This window comes from Thermobia domestica, chromosome 7 (assembly GCF_964235325.1).
Source record: "Thermobia domestica chromosome 7, izTheDome1.hap1.1, whole genome shotgun sequence".
Taxonomy (NCBI): Eukaryota; Metazoa; Arthropoda; class Insecta; order Zygentoma; family Lepismatidae; genus Thermobia; species Thermobia domestica.
Genome location: NC_137460.1, coordinates 6299246 through 6320501, shown reverse-complemented (window position 1 = coordinate 6320501; position 21256 = coordinate 6299246). Strand labels below are relative to the sequence as shown.

General features: G+C 36.3%; 1 protein-coding gene across 2 annotated transcripts in view; it reads right to left on the bottom strand.

Annotated features, from left to right (window-relative positions):
* Positions 1-21256, bottom strand: part of Ddr (discoidin domain-containing receptor 2) — a 934573-nt gene that overhangs the window by 153592 nt on the left and 759725 nt on the right. For both annotated transcript variants that reach the window (XM_081764059.1, XM_081764060.1), the window contains exon 7: positions 6366-6502. In XM_081764059.1, coding sequence (XP_081620185.1) covers positions 6366-6502 — 137 coding nt within the window. The remainder of the gene's footprint in view (positions 1-6365; positions 6503-21256) is intronic.

Genomic DNA, 21256 nt, shown 5'->3' with positions numbered 1-21256 from the left:
CATGTTCGTCTTTTCCAAGTTCTTGTAATTATTTTGAGTTTTTGAACTTATTTATTTGGTTTTCGATCGAATACTTGTGATCCTGTTCTCTTTTTCTGAATAGGAAAGAAAATTAATTATATATATAAAAAAAATGTAACAAGAAATACAGTCCAGCACACGAATGGCTCTCAGCCCTAGCTTTATAATTGGTAGAAACGTATTATGTGGTTAAGGAAAGCTGGCGTCTGTCAGATAGCTGCACGTGCTCTAAACAAAATGAAGAGTCCACGTTTCTAAGTACCAGTGTTTCTTCCAGATCAGTTTTTTAAGGGGGGGCGGGCTCTGAGAGTGCCCCCAGAGGAGACCGAAATTATACATCTTTCATATAATAATAAATAGAATAGTACCAGAAGTGCTCCGCCGGAATACTAAGTGTGCCCCCCCCCGGAACATTGTTTCTGAAAGAAACACTGCTCTTAACCTCATTGTCCGCATGACATTCGGTGTCGTGTAGCTATTGTGGAGTTCATTGTTACAAAGCTTACTAAATCAATTCGTTTATTTACCTATTTTTGAGCCATAGATTTCTCTCAAATGTTTTTGGTTTGGAAAACTCGCGACAAACTTTCACGTCCATACAATACAATGGACAGAATTAAGAGTTTTCTATACTTTTTTTTTTTACTTGTAATTTCTTTTGGTAATACTAGCAATGGTAAATAAAAAGTTTTGTACGAAGTAGCAACACGAATTTCCCGACATTAATCTGCATTCTTGCAACTTAACAATGGTTGAACTTTGTCATTCAATCTTACAATCTTTATTTAACTCACTTCTCGACGTCATACAATGAAGAAATTTTGTACTGCCACATAAATCGGGTAACAATCCAATATTCCATATATATATATATATATATATATATATATATATATATATATATATATATATATATATATATATATATATATATATATATAGATAGATAGATAGATAGATAGATAGATAGATACAGATATAGATAGATAGATAGATATTACTAATTGGTGAAAAATACACACTTTGTATGTATATATATGGTGTTTCAAAACAACACCGACAACGTTTGGGAGGTAATTCCTGACACCAAGATAAGACAAAAAGTATAGACCTGATGCATAAATGCTTCCTTTCGGAGTTATAGCTGCCGAAAACATGAAAATGTGAACTTTGAAAGCACATAGCTCCAAAGCTATTTGAACTACCGTAGTCGGGTCAAGACTTCACTTAGTAACTAGTATGTGACCTATCCAAATTTCCAAGTTTCAAAATCCTGCGGTACTTCCACAACAATTTTTGTAGAGGTAGTTGGTGAGTACTTCAAATTATATGCCTGTAGCCGAACTCCCTTTGTAAAAACTGCTGTAGAATTACCGCAGGATTCTGGAACTTGGATATTTAGGTAGGACACGTACTAGTTTTTAAGTGAAGTTTTGACCCGACTACGGTAGGGCTCATAGTTTCGGAGCTATGGACCTTTCAAGTTCATTTTTTTTTTTTATGTTTTCGGCAGCCTATAACTCCGAAAGGAAGCATTTGTGCACCCAGGTTGGTCTATACTTTTTGTGTTATCTTGGTGCCAGGAATCACCTCCCAAACGTTGTCGGTGTTTCAACACAACATATATATAGTGTGTTGTAAAAATGGCGGCCACGAACAACAGAGAGCTATTCTTCAGGTCAAAATAAAGCTAAAATCGTATATAATGGTATGCGCTCTGAAGCCTCCTTCAGTTGCTATAGGGATTCAACATTTCACAATGTGGCAACGTCGCAGATTAACTTAGAACCTTTACGATTGCTCTATGAATCCATCAAGCAGCTACATAGGTTGTCACGCTAATAGATGGTGCTAATGTCAACGTCTATCGACTTTAAGTGCCATCTGGACAGAATCGCTGTAACTATTTGACGGATTGGTCTATATTCTCTATTGTTCTTTATCTGCGATGTTGCCATATAGTGCAATTGGTATCTCCGTACGAGGACCCGAAAGGTATACAATTATACACATATTTCGGTTTATTTTATTTGTAGAATTGCGCTCTGTAGTCCGCGGGGGACATTTTTATAACACCCAATTTTAAGAAATATTATTTCATCAGAAATGAAATTCTTTGTTTTGGATTTCTGAAAATGGGTTCTGCTACACGGTTTTCCTTGTTTTCTTGGAAATCTTCCTGTATATAAAAAATCATTTTTCTACTTTCGAGAGAAATTTCTCAGAAAGGAAAAACCTGTAAATACGATCCGGATTTCAAAGAATTAAAGCAAAAAAATTGAAGAAATATTTCCAATAAATATCGCAAATAAAGATTTTCATGGTGGGGGAGAGTGCATTGTCTCATTTTGAAAAAAAAAAAAAGACATCTTCTCGCCCCCAAAACTTTTCACTTCTTTTCCTGTAATTTGTTTTCCGGGACAGAAGATGATGGCTGAAATACATAGGCCTATATTTAGGAAAATTCTTGGAATATTTACGATCAGTCAAAGAAAAGAACTACTAACATTATTTTCCTTCCATCTACCTTCTTATAACTTTTTTATTTTTAATTTTTATTTATTTTTCTTCGTATTTAGCTGCGAGGAAGCTTTTATTTATAAACTGGCCATAACAAAAGAAATGAAAAAAATATGTAGGAAAAGGAAGAAGGAAAAATGGATGTTCTTCCTTGTTTCGTGGATCTACAGGGTGTTTCGAAACAACACCGACAACGTTTGGGAGGTGATTTCTAACACCAAGATAAGACAAAAATTATAGACCAACCTGGGTGCACAAATGCTTTCTTTCGCAGTTATAGGCTGCCGAAAACATTAAAAAATGAACTTAAAAGGTCCATAGCTACAAAACTATAGGACCTACAGTAGTCGGGTCAAAACTTCACTTAGGAACTAGTATGTACCCTATCCGAATATCCGTCTTTCAGAATCGTACGGTACTTCCACAACAATTTTTATAGAAGTAGTTGGTCAGTACTTGAAATTATATGCCCATAGCCAAACTCCCTCTATAAAAGTTGTTGCCTGAGTATCGCAGGATTCTAAAACATGTATCTTTGGATAGCACACATTAGTTCCTAAGTGAAGTGTTGACCCGACTACGGTATGTCCCATAGTATTGGAACTATGGACCTTTAAAGTTGATTTGTTCATGTTTTCGGCAGGCTATAACTCCGAAATAACGGATTTCTGCACCCAGTTTCGTCTATACTTTTTGTCTTATCTTAGTGTCAAGAATTACCTCCCAAACGTTGTCGGTGTTGGTTTGAAACACCCTGTATGCAAATAAATAGATCTTTTGTTTAAAGGTCGATATTACCCTCTTCATGTGGAATCAGATTTATTCTTAAGTAAAGCGGGATCATCCAGTACACATGATTTATCGTTCACAAATTCCACCGAAACTTCATATTTCCATGATTTTGTTTCATAACACATTTGAAAAAATACAATAAAATGCAAAATAAAACAAGTCGTACTACAAATTTTAAAAATAAATATATAAAATAAAAGATTTAAAAAAATGTTTTCTTTTAAAAATCTTCACAAACAAAATTAAGCAAATCGTACTAAAAGTAATAATAATATTAATAATCTATATATTAAAGTGCTACGTTTATATGTTTGCGGCCAAGAAAAATTTATATGTTTGTGGCCAATTCTGTCGGGAGTGAGTTTCAAGAAACCATAGGCTCTAGAATGATGCCGTTTTCACTGATTGATTGCAAATTTTGTGTAAATTGTTCAGTTCTAATTGAATATTTTAAAAAGTGGCCGTTATTTCCTTTATTACATTTTTAGGGGTAATCTGGAAGTATTAATTTTTTTTTAAAAAAGTAAAGCATCATATCCTACAAGTTATACATTCCACCACCACACAGTTGCATACCGGGTTAGTATATCTCTCCGGCGTTTGTTTCATGGCCAAATAACAGTGAAAAACGGAGGATGATCATTTATCCAAAGAGGAATCTTTATTGTTTGGAATGTTTTGGCTATATATAAGGTATTTGCTTATTACATACTGCATGCAAAAAGAAATAAAACACTGATGCATCCTACAATCAATCTAAACGAGGTTTGCATTCATTGTGAACTACGTAATCACTGGGCCAACTTTTGGAAGATTCTATTCTGTTAGTCACGCGACGGAGGGACAGCGACGGCGAAAACGCACTTACTCTTGCCTCAAGAACGGACGAAGGTCCAAGGATTGTTTGCGAAATAAAATGCAATAAAACATAATTTATTTAGTTGTCTGAGGGATTCGCAATTCTGTGATATTAGAAAAATAAAACGCTGTGTAAACTGCGCAGGTTCAGCTACTAGTACTACTACTAGTACTACTACTACTACTACTACTACTAATAATAATAATAATAATATTAATAATAATTCCCTGGTCAAGAAAATTACTTTTAAAACATCTACATATATATATATATAAATATAGGCAAAAGCATGGGGAGTGTTCTTACATATACACAATTATTTGAATTACATGAGAATTGAAGAATGTATAAATCGGTCGTAAATGAAAACGTTACATCTACTTTTCTTTTTATTCATGCATAAATATTTTTTCTTAAAGTAAGTCTCTTGAAAACACAATTATTTTTTTTTACTTTTTAGTATGCAGTGTTTTATTTATGAAAAACATTACTTTTAAAAATACAGAGTGTCCATAAATATATGTTCATACTTTAAAGTGGTATTATACGTCACTTTAGATGATCGTATTTAAATGAAATTGGTCACATTTGAAAGAAAACAATCAAATATTTTTGTGCATGTCAACAATGGACAACAATGTCAATAATGTCAATGGACAACAATATCAAACACAGAAAAAGTAAGTTCACTCATGTTTATTTCATTGTTGGATATTTAGCAGGCAGTTGCTGTTTCCGCTGAAGGTCACTTGGGAAGCTTTAATGTTTCTGTACTGTTATGCATTAATGTGCTAACGTAAATTTATTTCCTTTCGTTGTGTTGTGTTGTTATTAAAGAATAAGTTTGAAGGAGTTATGGCGACCCGAGAAGAACGAAGTTGGTATGTTTTGGAATATCAAAGCACGCAGAGTCTGCTGTAGGTTTAGCGTGCTTTTTCTAGGCGAATGTTTCAACATCAGGTTCCAAAGGATTGTGTCTCTGTATTCCCATTGCCTCGAAACCTGCAAAAAAGTGCAAGTTCGTATCAGTGCTGCCATTCAGTCCATTTCATCAGATATGTTGGAGCATGTGTGAAGTGAATGGGAATATCGTCTTGATGTCTGCATCGCCACTCGTTGAGTCCATATTCAATGTCTATCAGGTATAGTAAAAAAATATTTGAATTTTTCTTTCAAATGTGACCAATTTAAGTTAAATGCGATTATCCAAAGTGACGTAATATCATTTTAAATTCTGATAGTATTTTTATGGACATGCTGTACTTTTTTAAATATTTTATTTTATATTTATTTCTTAACTTCGTTCAATCCTGATTGGAGGAGAGCAAAATACAATCAATCCTGATTGAAGGAGAGCAAAATACAATTAATCCTGATTGGAGGAAAGCAAAATACAATCAATCCTGATTGGAGGAGAGCAAAATATAATTAATCCTGATTGGAGGAGAGCAAAATACAATTAATCCTGATTGGAGGAGAGCAAAATACAATTAATCCTGATTGGGGGAGAGCAAAATACAATCAATCCTGATTGGAGGAGAGCAAAATACAATTAATCCTGATTGGAAGAGAGCAAAATACAATTAATCCTGATTGGAGGAAAGCAAAATATAATCAATTCTGATTGAAGGGGCAAAATACAATCAATCCTGATTGGAGGAGAACGAAATAAATCAATCCTGATTGGAGGAGAGCAAAATACAATCAATCCTGATTGGAGGAGAGCAAAATATAATTAATCCTGATTGGAGGAGAGCAAAATATAATCAATTCTGATTGAAGGGGCAAAATACAATCAATCCTGATTGGAGGGGCAAAATACAATCAATCCTGATTGGAGGAGAGCGAAATAAATCAATTCTGATTGGAGGAGAGCAAAATACATTCAATTCTGATTGGAGAAGAGCAAAATACAATCAATTCTGATTGGAGGAGAGAAAAATACAATCAATCCTGATTGGAGGAGAGAAAAATACAATCAATTCTGATTGAAGGGGCAAAATACAATCAATGCTGAATGGAGGAGAGCGAAATACAATAAAACATTCTCAAAATATGCTCTTATTTGAATATCGGATATAAGCTCCTCTGTTTACCAAAAAAAAATTCCTAGTAGTATTTAGTTTTTCAGGGTATTAGAAATAAGAAATATGGTTTAGAAATGAATTCTTACCTCTACATCTTTGCTGTGTAAATTATTCGTATGAAGATACATCGCCGAGAAGTTTCTTACTCTGTCAAATTCAAATATGATTTCAACAGGGCGTCCCACGTGACCCGTGTCATTTTTCCATCCAACCCACTCATAACCTGAAAAACAAAAGAAAGGAAAGATTTAATTCAATCTGTGCTCAATAAATATAAAAACATTTTAACACCTAAAAATTTACCTTAATGAGGTGGTAGCTACATCAATTTAGTACACGGGTTTCAGTTTTGTCCCACAACATTTTTATTATAAAATTCCTTTTGTATACAATATAACACAAAGTCACTATAAGTGGTCCGAACAGCAATACAAAGTTCTCTAAGTAGTTCCAGTAAAAATAGGTATCGCAAGTTCTAGGCAGAGAAGGGAAGGATTTCCACGGAGCTCCAGGTGAGCTAACTGGAAGAGGTTTAGGATTTCTCAGAGCTCCAAGTGAGCTAAGTGGAAGAGGTTTAGGATTTCTCAGTGCTCTAGGACAGCAAAGAGAGGTTAGTGTCTCGCAGAACTCCAGGCAAGGTAAACGATAGGAAAACCACAGAGCTCCAGACAAGCTTGGTGACTGTAGTTAGAATCACTAAGAGCTCCAGGCAACCTAAGTGGGCATGATACCTCAGAGCTTCATGCAAGCTAAGAAGCGTGGGTTGGGTTAGATTTCTCTAGAGATGGTACCGAGACCGAGACTAGTCTTGGTATCGTCTCGGTCTCGTCTCGAATTATCGAGACGAGACCGAGATCGAGACGAACTTTTATATACCGAGACGAGACCGAGACCGAGATGGACTTTTACATACCGAGACGAGACCGAGACCGAGACAGACCTCTATAAATCGAGACGAGACCGAGACGAGACCATGGTCAGTCTCGAAAGTCTAGGTCTCGTCTCGAATATTGATAGTTATTTTGCCTTTACTAAAAATTTGTTTCGTTGCTGTTTGAGATACTATGGGAACGGTTGACTGATGTATAGTGGCGTATTTAGGGGGTAGGTATCGGGCTCAAGCCCCTCCCGAAATAAATTTGTAATAATTTTTTCGCATTGCACGTACAACACAAATGTTTGTTACCCGTTCCTCAAGCCTCTCCAGAAACAAAATCCTCTGCTGTTGTATACAATATTCTATCTATCTATCTATCTATCTATCTATCTATCTATCTATCTATCTATCTATCTATCTATCTATCTATCTATCTATCTATCTATATATATATATATATATATATATATATATATATATATATATATATATATATATATATATATATATATATATATAGGGTGGCCCATCTTAATCTTTCCACGGAAATATCTCGAAAGCTGTTGAACATAAATGAACTGGACAAAAAATAAAATAGGAAATACCATGGGGCAGATCGAATGGCGATGTCGTGGTGCCACCAGGGCCGCTCTTTAAGGTGGCCCGGGGCCCAACTTTAAAATCTGAAATGGAAACATTGGTCGGGTGACACCTCGTTCGATAGTTCTTTAAAAACTAAAAAGCGATGTGGCAAAAGATTTTTCATATTGGACACCGTATTCAAAATAGCCCGCAAGATGTTACCTGCATCAGATGAACATCCAGTAGCACTAATATGAAAACGGTTGAACATAAATGATCCAAATAAAAATTCAAATATTAAATCCACGGGGCAATTCGAATGATGTCGCGGTGCCCCCGAGGGCCGGCTTTCATGGGGCCCAGGCCAACTTAGAAATTTTAAACGAAAATATGGGACAAGTGACACCTAGTTCGATAGATCTTTATACACTAAACAGCGTTGTGCTAAAAGATTGTTCATATGAGTCACCGTTTTCAAAATGGCCGCCAAGACATGGTGCCTGTATCAGATAAAACGTCCAGTACTACTAAAATGAAAACGGTTGAAGATAATAACGGATGAACATAATACAACTCCTATGGGAAATCACAGAGGGTATTTATCATTCCAGGACTCGAAAATGTTGCAACAGAGGAGAAGATGCTTAGAGTAAAAGTGCCATAATGCAAAGGAGGAAATCTAGTTCCTAGATTAGTTTTTGCAAATTGTATCTACACAACAAAATTATCTGAAAATGTGATTTTATAACAGATAGGTGTCTGTAATAATAAAAAGTAGGTAAAATTTTTGTTAAATATTACTTTCCATTTTGATTGCTGGCAATGATTTGTGCAAAAATGAATCAACTGAAATGCGAAACCAATTTGTCGAACAATGTAATTTTAGAATAACTTGTACAAATGTTGGTTTTCCCCAAAAGTCGTCTGCACAATATTGGTTCATTACTTCATTACAGTACCAGTCACTTGTACCCCCAAGTGTTTCAGACAAACCATACCTATTACAAGTAAAAGTGGGGTTCTCATTTGAGATTTTACCATTCATTTCAGCTTCACCTACTTACGGAGGGAGATCGGAAAGATAATTTTCTAAGAATTAGATTTCCTCTTTAGCATTATCTCACTTATGCTTTAATAACCATGTCTTGGCGCCCATTTTGAATACGGTAACCGTAATGAAAATATCTTTTACCACAACACTTTTTAATTTTTAAAGATCTAACGAACGAGATATCACTTGTCCTATGTTTTTTCCATTGACAATTTTAAGTTGGGCCCTGGGCCCCCATGAAAGGCGGCCCTGGAGGTCACCACGACATCATCCGACGTGCTTTGTCATTTTCTTGTTTCACTTTTTGTTCTGTTCATTGTCACAACTCTTTTAGTGTTTGAAGGTCTATCGAACGAGGTATCATTTGCCCCATGTTTCCATTTAAAATTTTAAAGTTGGGCCCTGGGCCCCATGAAGGGCGGCCCTTGCGGACACAGCGACAACACCATTCGATGTGCCCCCAAGGCTTTCCTATTTGAGGTTTTGTTTGGTTCATTTATGTTCAACCGTTTTCATATTAGTGCTACTGGACAATTAACTGATACAGGTAACATAATTAACTGATACAGGATATGATCAAGGGAAGGGCTAAACCATACTTCGCCTCTTTATCCAGTGTAAAGCAGGATTGAAGCTCATTTTATTCAGTGTATACCTGAGCATTAAGGGGGAAATATCCCCAATAGCCCTTCCCTTGGATCCGTGCCTATATATAAACAAGCAGTGTTACCAACCCAAAATAAAGTTTTATTATTTTCTCAAATTGCGCTATGTAAGGTATTAACTATTTCTAATTTAGATATTAAATAAAACCACAATACCACATACATTATTCAGTGTAATAAAGGACAATACAGTATCACTAACATCAACATTTTGCAGATCTCTAATCTCTAATCTAATGCGCAGCGTCAAATACTATGATCATGGTATAATGTATTTCGAATGAAGGAAGGAACAAAGTTACAAGGAATGAAAAATTTAACTTTTCTTCGAAAACGTGCTGATATATCATGTCTCATCATGTAGATACTTCCAAAATACTTAAGTGATCATAATGTCATTTACAAGAATTGTTATTTCAAACCGTTTCAGAGATACCAAACACATGGACAGTTATTGTTTTATTGCTTAAAATAGCGCATTTGTGTTAAGTTTTTATAACGATTGTTGTTTTAGTTTGCTTCTATAACATTCCAACAATAGTTTTTGGTTGTTTTAATTACAACAAGTTGCAGTTCCATTATTTTAAGCAGTGTTGCCAACTTAAATAAATTGCTAAATATTATTCTAAATATAGTGGAAACGACGTAACTAAGCTGCAAAATATTTTAATAACTCGTCATTTGCTTTATAATGCAAGAATGGTTTCAAAAAACGACATTTTTCATTGTCTTTGGGCTACTTATAATGTTAATGTCAAAGTTTTCGTTCCAGTAGTAGTACATGTAAATGCAAATTGTAACTGAAATTAAATGTAACTGATAACTTTTCAGTAACACTAGTTGTTCCCCTAAGCCGTAGGCCTGATGTACACAAAACCATCTTTAATTAAATGTTCTAAATACACCCTAGTTACATTTCACTTGTTTTAGTTTGACCACCGACCACCTCAAACTCGATCCATACCATATAGCTATATGCAATTATTCAAGGACTTACAGTTAGTAATACACATTGTGTTGATTTTTGGTTTGGTTTGTTTTAGTTTAACGTCCCATGATTATGCCAGGGCGTCTAAAAGAGACGTGGAGCTAATGATTATAATGGAATCCGAAACACTTCGGTCGTTCAACAGTACCCCCACCGGAAATCAAACTCGGAACCACACGAACCGAAGTCAAGCGTGCTAGCCGCTAGACGAAACGGAGGTCCTCACATTGTGTTGATTTAAATCATTGAGTCAGTGTTGCCAGATTCGAAGATCAAGTAGCGTGTCTGTGCTCCAAAAGTAGCGGACGTGAACCATTTGTAGACCAAATATATACAGTAGAAATGAATTATTTGGCAACTAATGACTGGTACTAATTGAATAATTTTTAACATGGGATGGGAAATGTGCTGGACATATTGCAAGAAATTATGATGGATGAACAAAAACAATTCTAGACAAGTTACCACGAGATAAAAACAGCCTAGGAAACGTCCTTATACAAGAAGGTTTGACGAAATCAAGAACAATTGGGGAGTAGCCTGAAAAAGAATTGCTCAAGATAGATAGTTGTAGAGAAGACTTGGAAAGACCTTCATTCAGCAGTGGATTGACAATGGTTGATTATGATTATGGCTATGATTTTATTATATCTGGATCTCAGAGATAAACTAAACCAAGTCATAATTTCGTAATTTTACAAGAGAAACGAAAAAGCAGTTCCTTAAGTAAGACCTATAGTAGAGGAGAAGGTCTAAATACGGGCTACCATTTTTATTTTTCGAATATCAATAAAATGTTCTAAGGAATGTACGAAATAACAACTCCAAATATGTTGAGAGACGTTAACTTTATAACAGAGGTACAAATATAGCTGAAAATTCCAAGACTAACAATAATAAACACAGTTTTCTGAGAGAGGTCATAATGTTAAGTTTTGAAAGTATGGTCTAAATATGGGCTAGCTTCGAAATTTGCCACAAAGAACTAAGAAAAATGCTTGAAGGTACAAAATAAGGTGAAAGAATAACGTAGAGGTGATGACCGTCTATTTACAAAAGTCACAGATGTAGTCTTCCTTTTCCGCACCAGCACATTCGATATGTGTCCACATTGAACACATTATACATCTAACCAATAGCTCCCCTTGTGTATCTTCAGAGAATTTCCTATCGCAGAATATACAGTTTGCGTCTTCATCATCAGGCTTTTCGTGTCCAACAGGCATATCTAAGTTAGTATCTTCATCATCACAAAAATCTAAATCAGAAATCACCATCCTACATTCTTCTGAATCTGATTCTGAGTCTTGCAAATTCCAGAGATCTTTGTCTTCTTTTCTGTCCAGATGTATTCTTTTTACATTTACAGATTGTGGTCAACGGTAGTCAACGATAATGGGACGTTTGTAAGGAAGTAAGAACTGTTTCTTTGTGAGGAGTACCCGTTGCAACAGTAGCACGTGCTGGTTTTCTACGTCGATTGCTGAGCCTTTAATTATAGGAACTGTTGAAATATGAAATGGACTTACTACATTTGAAATACCAGATACTGTGTTGTGAATATCTTGAGATGTGAGACAGGGAAACTCTTCAAACGATGATGTAGAAGGAACAGGATCTTGGGCATTGTTGTTTTGGCTCGGATCTTGGGCCGCAGTAGGTTTAAGGGTTGGGTTGCATGTTTTTGTGCTTCAATTTCAGAAGTTATGAAATCTGCATCACTGAAAATATTTGGATTCAATGGGAAAATACCTGTGGATTAAAACCATTTACAGCTATTTCCCCAGTTTGGACTTTAAGGTATGCTCTTTCAAATATCTCCATGATGTCATAAGGTGTAACTGGTCGTTGCGAATGCCGAAGCCATTGCCTTAATTCCTCACTATAATAAGCCTTTAAGGCACCCATATAGGTCTTGTCTAGTGGCTGAAATTTGTGAGTTGTGGGTGGTGGCAATGAAATTATGGTAACGTGATGATTACGCGCCATCTCAATGACGTCAATATTTCGAACGTGACTATAGTGTCCATCAAGAATCAGCAGAGCCGGTGATTCTTCAGTCGGACGAACTTTCTCAACAAAATGAGAAAACCACTTGGTGAATAAATTGGCTTGTACCCACCCACTAGGATGCGCTACGCCAATGGAACCTGGAGGACTTCCTTTCATTAACTGACTACTCATGTTAGTTCGCAGAAATATTACCATGGGAGGCACAAATTGTCCATCGGCACTCATACAGGCAATAATTGTAATTGTTGCACCTTTCTCTGCAGAAGTTAGAGCTGCTATTTGTCTTTTACCTTTCCTTCCAATTATAGACGGGAATTTGCTTTGCACAATTGTAAGGGCCGTCTCAACCACATTGTAGACATTCCCTGCAGGATATTTGTATTTTTCATATGCATCTTCGAGCAGACGAAAATACTGCTGAACATTTTCCTTGTTGAAACCAAAAGTGCGAGCAAAAGACGTTCATGGTTTACGAAGCGAAATAACGTTTTTGTTCCGACGAAGGAAAAGATCAAACCACGATCTTCCAGCCTCTGTGTCCCTAAATGGATGTTGAAGACCATTTCTTGATGCTAGTTGATACGCCATCGTTGCAAGTCGCTCCTGGTGTATCCAAATAAATTTTGTTCCATCAGGAGTACATATTCTACCAATTGCTTTTCAAGCTCGTTCCCTAATATCGGATTTCTTCCAAGATTTGTCGTTGCTGCTTGAATGGGAGTTAGATTGTGTTTCTTGCTTAACGTTTGCAGAGTTGTACGTGGCACATTAAAAGTCTTTGCTGCTTTCAGCGTCTCCATGCGGTTTTCCCTTACGGCGCAAATATCACTTGGCATGTTCTCTTGCTTCCACATCTTTCTCTTGCCTTTTGGAGTGTACTTGGTTTCGATCTTGGCATCCTGAAACAAAAGAGATACTTTTGAGAATTTTACAATGATGGTGCAAATATGGGCTACTAGCTTATATTTAGACCTAGCAAGGTAGCCTGTATTTAGACCATTCGTAGATTTTGCTTTGTCACGCAATAGTACTCATACACAATATTATTTAGGTTTTGTTTTCTACGAACTACAAGTGCTATCCCTGCATAATACAACTTACCTGTTACAATTTTTCAAACTGGGTTTTCTTATGGTCAAAAATAATACAAAACACATACCTGATAAAACTTTCCCACGATTGCACACAGGCAAAACACACAAGTTGATCAACCAGACCCAACTGTTCGACGCCAACTGAATCACGCCAGCACCTTCGTTCTTGAATAATGCTTTCGCACCTTTGTCACTAAGTGCTAGTACTACACAAGCACACAGAAGTCTGGAACGTCACCTAGCCCATATTTAGACCACTGCCCGTATTTAGACCTTTTCCTCTACTGTTTTCAAACTATACCAAGTAGTTACAAAGTAATAGGATGCTTTTAGATTTACATTGTTACACCACTAGAAAGAATATAGTCTATTAAAAGTATTCTTAACTCAATTTCGACCAAAAAATGACTTAGCATAGTCTACCTCTAAAGTTCATGTATATATATATATATATATATATATAACTTTTACTAGGTGAGGTAGGGTAAAACCGATCCAAAATTTAACGAAATTCGTACAGCGAAAAACAAATTTGATCCTTCATATTGCGGCAAAACTACGAAAATTAATACAAAAGAAAACTAGAAAGTTAAGAATTACTTGTTTTGCCGGGACAGAGAAAATAGATACATATAGCTCGAATTACCTATATACTTACATAATATGTATGTCCATGTTTCGCAAGTAAGTTTCAAGCAATATAAGATTTCAGTGGAATGAACGAATGATTAGTTTTCTCGAATAAAGATCACATGCACTACTGAGAAAAATGAAATCTTTTGAGTTTTACGTCCCACGATTATGCCAGTTAGGCTAAAGGAGACGTTGATGATGAGTATTGAATGAAATGGTGGAATGAAGAAAGTGGGAAGAAACGGGAGAACCCCGAGGAAACCCACGCACATGGTGTTTACTCACCACAAAGTTCACTTGGCGGGGATTGGGATCGAACCAGGGACAGGGACCCCAAGCACCAGAGGTGAACGCTCTACTACTAAGCCACCGCGGCCCCATGCACCGCTGTGAACTCAGAAATAAGCTTAATCTATGTTACGGCACTGGATATATGCTTATATAATACATTACGACCTTATAAACTTGTATAAGAAACAGAATGTACTTAAAGTGAGACGCGAACTATACGAAACATAAGACTTTGAATCTAACTTGTTTGGTGATCCAACCCGAGAACACAGATAGCAAAGATGAGTGCCGTAGCTCCCACTATAAGATTAAGGAAGTGCCTGTAAGTGTCAACTAAACACTGAGATCTAAAACGGTAATAAAGCAATTGATCAATTTGAAACAAAATTATGGTAGTAATAACTTACTCTATTTGTTAAGATAATGAACGTTATATTCTGTTTTTAAAATGACAATCAAAGCAGAGTGGTTTGGATAATAACTGAGAAATTGTAAAATTTCAACTTCGGTACGATTAAATACATTCGTGTTGCTATGTGTTGCGTTATCCGTTAGGAGGTATTGAACAATTCTGATTCAAAGGAAGTAAACTATTGTATAGTACTGGAGTTAATTTAATAGAGTTTAATTGTAAAGGCAGTACTGAGGCTATTTGAAACAAAGTCTATTGTTGAAAGTGAAATATGGGTTACTATTAGGGTTTTATCAAAGGTGTGTTATACCCACTGATGGTTGCATCCGGAACACACGCATGGGAAGCATTAGCGCTAGCAAATTAGCTACGAAGAAGTAAAACATCATACCATAATTCTGTCAAGAATGAAGGCAAAAAGTAAGAACCGGAACCGAGAGACTGTAAGACAACAATACTTTCACAATTTTAATTTCATACTATTTATTTCGAGACTTTAGAGACGAGACCCGAGACGAGACCGAGACTTGGCCTTCGAGACCGAGATCGAGACAAGCATCTGTTGACCGAGACGAGACCAGCATCTGTTGACCGAGACGAGACCGAGACCGCGATTTTTCACTCGAGACGAGATCGAGACCGAGATCGCTATTTATCAACCGAGACGAGACCGAGACTGTACCAAGTCTCGTCTCGTCTCGTCTCAACACCATCCCTAGATTTCTCAGAGCTCCAGGCAAGTTAGGAGCCTTGGGTTGAGTTAGAACTTTCAGAGCTCCAGGCAAGCTAAGAGGCGTGGGTTGGGTTAGGTTTCTCAAGGCTCCAGGCAAGTTAGGATCCTTGGGTTGAGTTAGAACTTTCAGAGCTCCAGGCAAGCTAAGAAGCGTGAGTTGGGTTAGATTTCTCAGAAATCCAGGCAAGTTAGAAGCCTTGGGTTGAGTTAGAACTTTCAGAGCTCCAGGCAAGCTAAGAGAGCAGGAACGACTAATAGAAACTGATGTTGATGGAGCCTTTACATGGAATTTTATATCTTCTCCTGGTTACCGTTGGCGCTAGTGTTCCTCTTGGCATACGACCTGATGATGACGATGATGCCTGTTGTCTGCTTGCTTCTAGTAGTTGTAGAAAGAGAGCTCGTGGTATTGTTTACGAATAAGAAACACATGTTGGTGTTTATAAATACAGACCACGTGCAGACTATTACAATATTGGGAAAGTACGATAGACTTCAAACTATAAAGAGTCAATAGATGCTGAGGCTCTATTAAATACTAAAACTTTGAACTCTAGCAACAGACCAGAAGTATTTATCTTTTAAGATCCCACAGTTTTTGCTTCAGGCTTGGAATGTCTGAAAAATCTAAACTATATATATTTTATAGTATATGTAACATATGGTAACTTTTGTCCTCTATATTTAGTCCAGGATAACACATAGAATGATGGAAGCTTATTATACTCTACTCTATTCCGTCCTTTGTTAGGATTTTCCCAAAAACTATTATTCTTTGTTCCATAAAAAACGAATTATTGCGAGGAAAACGCTTTTGCACACAAAATTTCAAATAATAATACTGGTATGGTAGTACAAGGATTTTTGGTTTAATCCCAAGCCATGCGAGTCGGAGGTGAACAACATTGTGTCCGTGGATTTTCTCGTGGTTCTCCCGTTTGCTCTCATATTCTCATTTCCTAGTTTTCTCATAATCATAAGCTATTTTTTTTTAGCCTCAAAGGTATAACCATGGGAATTAAATTACAATAATAATAATAATAATAAAAACAATGGTAACATTAATAATAAAGTCCTCATTAGCAGGATAAGAAGGAATAAGAATCGATTTCTATATATGTGTATGAAAAGCAGTAGAGAGGAGCTGACGATAGAAGTGTAAAAATGAACTTTGCATTAGAATGCTTCGTAAAAAACAGTTTACATATTTGAACACCGATAGTTATTTAAACTAGCGTATGTGGAAACGGAATAAAATGAAAACTTTCAGTGTAGCGTCCCACGATTATGACTTTTAGGTTAAGGAATGATAATGGAAGAATTGATGGAATGAGAATGTTGAAGGAAAAGGGAGAACTCCGAGAAAACTTTTGGACATGATGTTGTCCACCACAAAATTGAGTAGCTACGAATCGAACCAAGGACCTCTCCAACCAGAGGTGAGAACTTTGACGATGTATTCAATCCCAGTAAATTATTAATGAAAGTATTTTTTTTCAAAAACTAGCAGAATGTCCGTTCTTCACACGGGGAAAATACGTTTCATTTTGGACATAAAGGACACCAATACTGCCACCAATTAACTTAGGGAGCTAAAAAATTGCGAATTCGACACTAATATCGGACATTTTCCCCCTTTATGAGTGCTAATGGAGGCTGAATTTGGATTTAAACGGTATCGGAATTGTCACTATTCATCTCAGCGACCCCTGAAAATATTGATTCAAGAGTAATAGCCTATAAATCATTTCCGATATTCCCCCTCCCCTTACTCCAAATTCCGGGGCTGATTTGGATTTAAGCGGCATTGAAAGTATGACTGTTCATCTAAGCGATTCCGAAAACTATGGATTCTACTCTAATATCGGTCATTTTCGATCATTTTCAAATATATCCCCCAAGTTACAGCTTCAAAGTAAAATGATAAAATCCATCCCAAGCCCAAACCTTATATCTATGTTGAAAATTTGATCGAGATCTGTCGGGTGGTTCAAGCGTTATTGTCACAAACACAGTCACTTTCAGTTTTTTATTTATATAGATTGGGGGTAACTTTTATTCAACATGAAGGGAATTCGTCCAGAAGTTTGCAACCACGCAAGGTTTCTTCAAGAAAAGAGTGGAAAGTAGAGGAACCAGGACTCTGACATTCTTCTTGTATAGATAGAAACTGTTTGAAAATAAAATGAAATCTTTTAGTTTAACGTCTCACAATTATGTCCATTAGGCTAAGGAAGACGATGATTAAGGCAAGTGAATGATAATGGAAAAATTGTTGGAATGAGAACGTGGCAGGAAATCGGGAGTACCCTGAGAAATCCCGCGAACACGATGTTGTTCACCACAAACTAACTTGGGCAGTGACCGAACAGGGACCTCACGCATTAAAGGTAAGCGCTATCTCACTGAGCCACCGTGCCCCTTCCCTATGGAAACTGAAAAAATGAAATGAAATCTTTGAGTCCCACGGTTATACCGGCTACACTGTTAAAAATGGTTTCTTAAATTCGAGAAAAAAATCCTCGTATTTGAGAACATCCGTTTCTTACCTGTGCACCGAGTAATACATTTTTAAAAGTGAAATTTCGTTTTTCTTAAATCATTTTGAGAAATAATGACTCAAACGCGAGGAATTATGTCTCATTTCTGAGGGTGCAATGTTTTCTCGAATTTGAGAAAAAATTATTCTTTCTTAAAATTGAGAAAGGAACATCTGAGCAAATGAGGCATTTAAGCCCCAGTTTGAGAAACACATTTCTCAAACAAATTTGAGAAATGCCTTTCTCAAAAGCGAGAAACGGTGCACACAAACAGGATTCTCAAACACGATAAAGAGAAGGGGAAAGGGTATAAACAAAATATAAACATGCAAAAAAATCAAAGAATTAGTACATATAGAATTTATATTAAATAAACATATGCAGTTATATCATTTAAAATATAACAAATTTTAACCTTCATTTCAAAAAAATACATTCCTTAATAACGAAATATTTGTTTTACAACAAACCCAAAAATTAAGCAGATAAATTCTCTAAAAACTGCCAAACAATGAACGTCCATATTTTCACACACCACTATTATCCATTTCTATCACTGTCTCCCTTAGTCTTGGGGCACAATCTTGGGACGTTAAAAAAATGAAATCTTTGAGTTTTACATCCCACAGTTGTGTCGGGTAGGCTAAAGGTGACGATGATGAGAATAAATGAGATAGTGGAATGAAGAAAATGGGAAGAAACGGGAGAACTCCAAGAAAACCCAAAAACACTGTGTTTATACACCAGAAAGCCCAATTGACTCGAGCTGGGATCGAACCAAGAACCACATGCACCAGAAGTGAACGCTCTACCACTTAGCTTTCGTGGCCTCTACGTTAAATTAAGAACAAATGGGTACATTGCTATATGCAGTGTGCGAATTGACGGGGGATACCGGAGATTTCCTCTCTGAGAAAAAATTAATGCCCTTGGAGAAGAAAATTTTCATCCCTGGTAGGGATAACTTTTCAAATTTACTCTCTCTATATAGTGTACGTGTGTGACGACTGGCTGTGTATATGGGTGAAATTCATCCCTCCCCTGGGAAAAATGTTCGGCGCAGATTGATTATACGGATCTAAATATTTGTAAAATTTACACTAGAAATTTGTAATAATATTTTAATGAACTAGTGTGTAAGCAATCAAAATATGGTGTGCTCTTACCTTCAAAATATATTAATGAAGGTTGAACCTGGTATGCACGTATTTGCCCATAAGATAAGTAATGGTAGATTAATAAAGGACAATATGACGTGCGACGAATGTAACGAGCAAATGACGAACAGAAAGATATCTTTGTACCGTAAAAGCAATGGTTTTCCATAATCCTTGTGTACAAGTATACCCATCATCGCTGACGAGCCTGCAACTACAGATGCACCCACACGCGGCACCATGCTGCGCACATTCCCTGACTCGGTTAGATAGCATTCATACTTTTTAGTGGCCATCTAGCAGAGGTTGGTTGGTGTTTCTAAACAAGACCTCTTAAAGTGTATCTGCACCTGGGAATGCAAGCGCACACCTGGTAAATGATTGCTGAAGGTACAGAAGGTGAATTTAAAAGAAGTATATATTTCATGAATTGCCGTATGGATTCGTATAATAAATCTGAACGGAATATTCAATTCGCACAGTGACTATATGCCACAAATAACCAGCAAACGTATGTCATTAGAAAGATTACTGATGAGGAAAGAGGGAGGTGCGAATCTATGCTAGGTTATCGGTACAAATTACCTTTGCATTACAATTCCATAATAATAAATCACACTTTTTTTTTAACGCTGTTTCTAACTACACAGATGACATATGTGTTCTTTGTTTCAATACATAAGCTATTTTGCCCTTATAACGAATGAGAAAGGGTGTAAAACATTGGCATGCCTCCCCATTGTATTTATTACTACATAAGAGAAAGAATATTTACAGTAATCAATCCATTTATTCTTTACCTGTACTCTTACTGTAAGGTTCAACTACTACAATAGTATTCCACCAATTAACTACATGAACTTACATTAAAATAGTAATTTTAATACTCGTACAACACAGGTAATAACTTCCATGAATCTTGTCTAATCAAATCTATGTTTATTTTCACATGTTGTTTACTTTCTCGACTCTGTATTCATACGCATCTCTGCCGCATCACCGTACTGGGTACTCATGTCCATTCGCACTCTACTACAAGTGAAATCTTTTATGTCGTTTCCTGTATACTAATTAAGCCCTAGCAATGTTACACCCTAGTAAAACGGTAATATTATTTCGGTAAGATTGTTACCGTTATTTTTCAGTCATCTATTATATTACAAATCACGCACTATTTCATTCTCATTTTTAAGAAATGAGAAAATCTCATAAATGAGAACCTGAAAATTTGCCTTGAGCTCACAAATGAAAACACATTTGAAAATAATGAGACATTTTGTCTCAAATATGAGCAAAAATTACTTATTTTGTTTTGAACATGCATTTTTCTCATTTCTGAGTAAGGAAATTTTTAAGAGTGTAGGCTAAAGGAGACGGTGATTGTGAGAAATGAATGAAATGGCGGAATGAAGAAATTGGGATGAAACGGGAGAACCCCAAGAAAACCCACGAGCACGGTGTTTGTCTACCACAAAGTCCACACGGCGCGAGCTGGGATCGAAGCAGGCACCCCAAGCACCGAAGGTAAGCGCTATCTCACTGAGCCACCGCGCCCCTCCCCTTATGGAACCTATCTGAGGCAAGAATTGTGGGAGAGATGGTAGAGTGGTTTTCAAACTTAAGTGAATGTATTTTAAAAGGCAATATTTTCACTTAGTTGATGGCTTTTTCTTTCTTTCTTTCTTTCTACTGACTTGTAAGTTGATGGCGCTTAAAATGAATGTTAAAGACAAAACGATGCACTTACGAGACACTACTTTAGGTGTTTGTGAATGAAACTCTCAGGTCTACATATAGATGTCGTGGCATTAGTTTTTCTTTTTTTCCTTTGTTGTGAATGAACGTCTGTGAAGAGATAGAATCACTCAGGAGAAAACATTGTTGTAGTGTCTTGTGAAACGGAGCTTTATGGATGAATTTTTTTCTTTTTTTCTTTTTTGA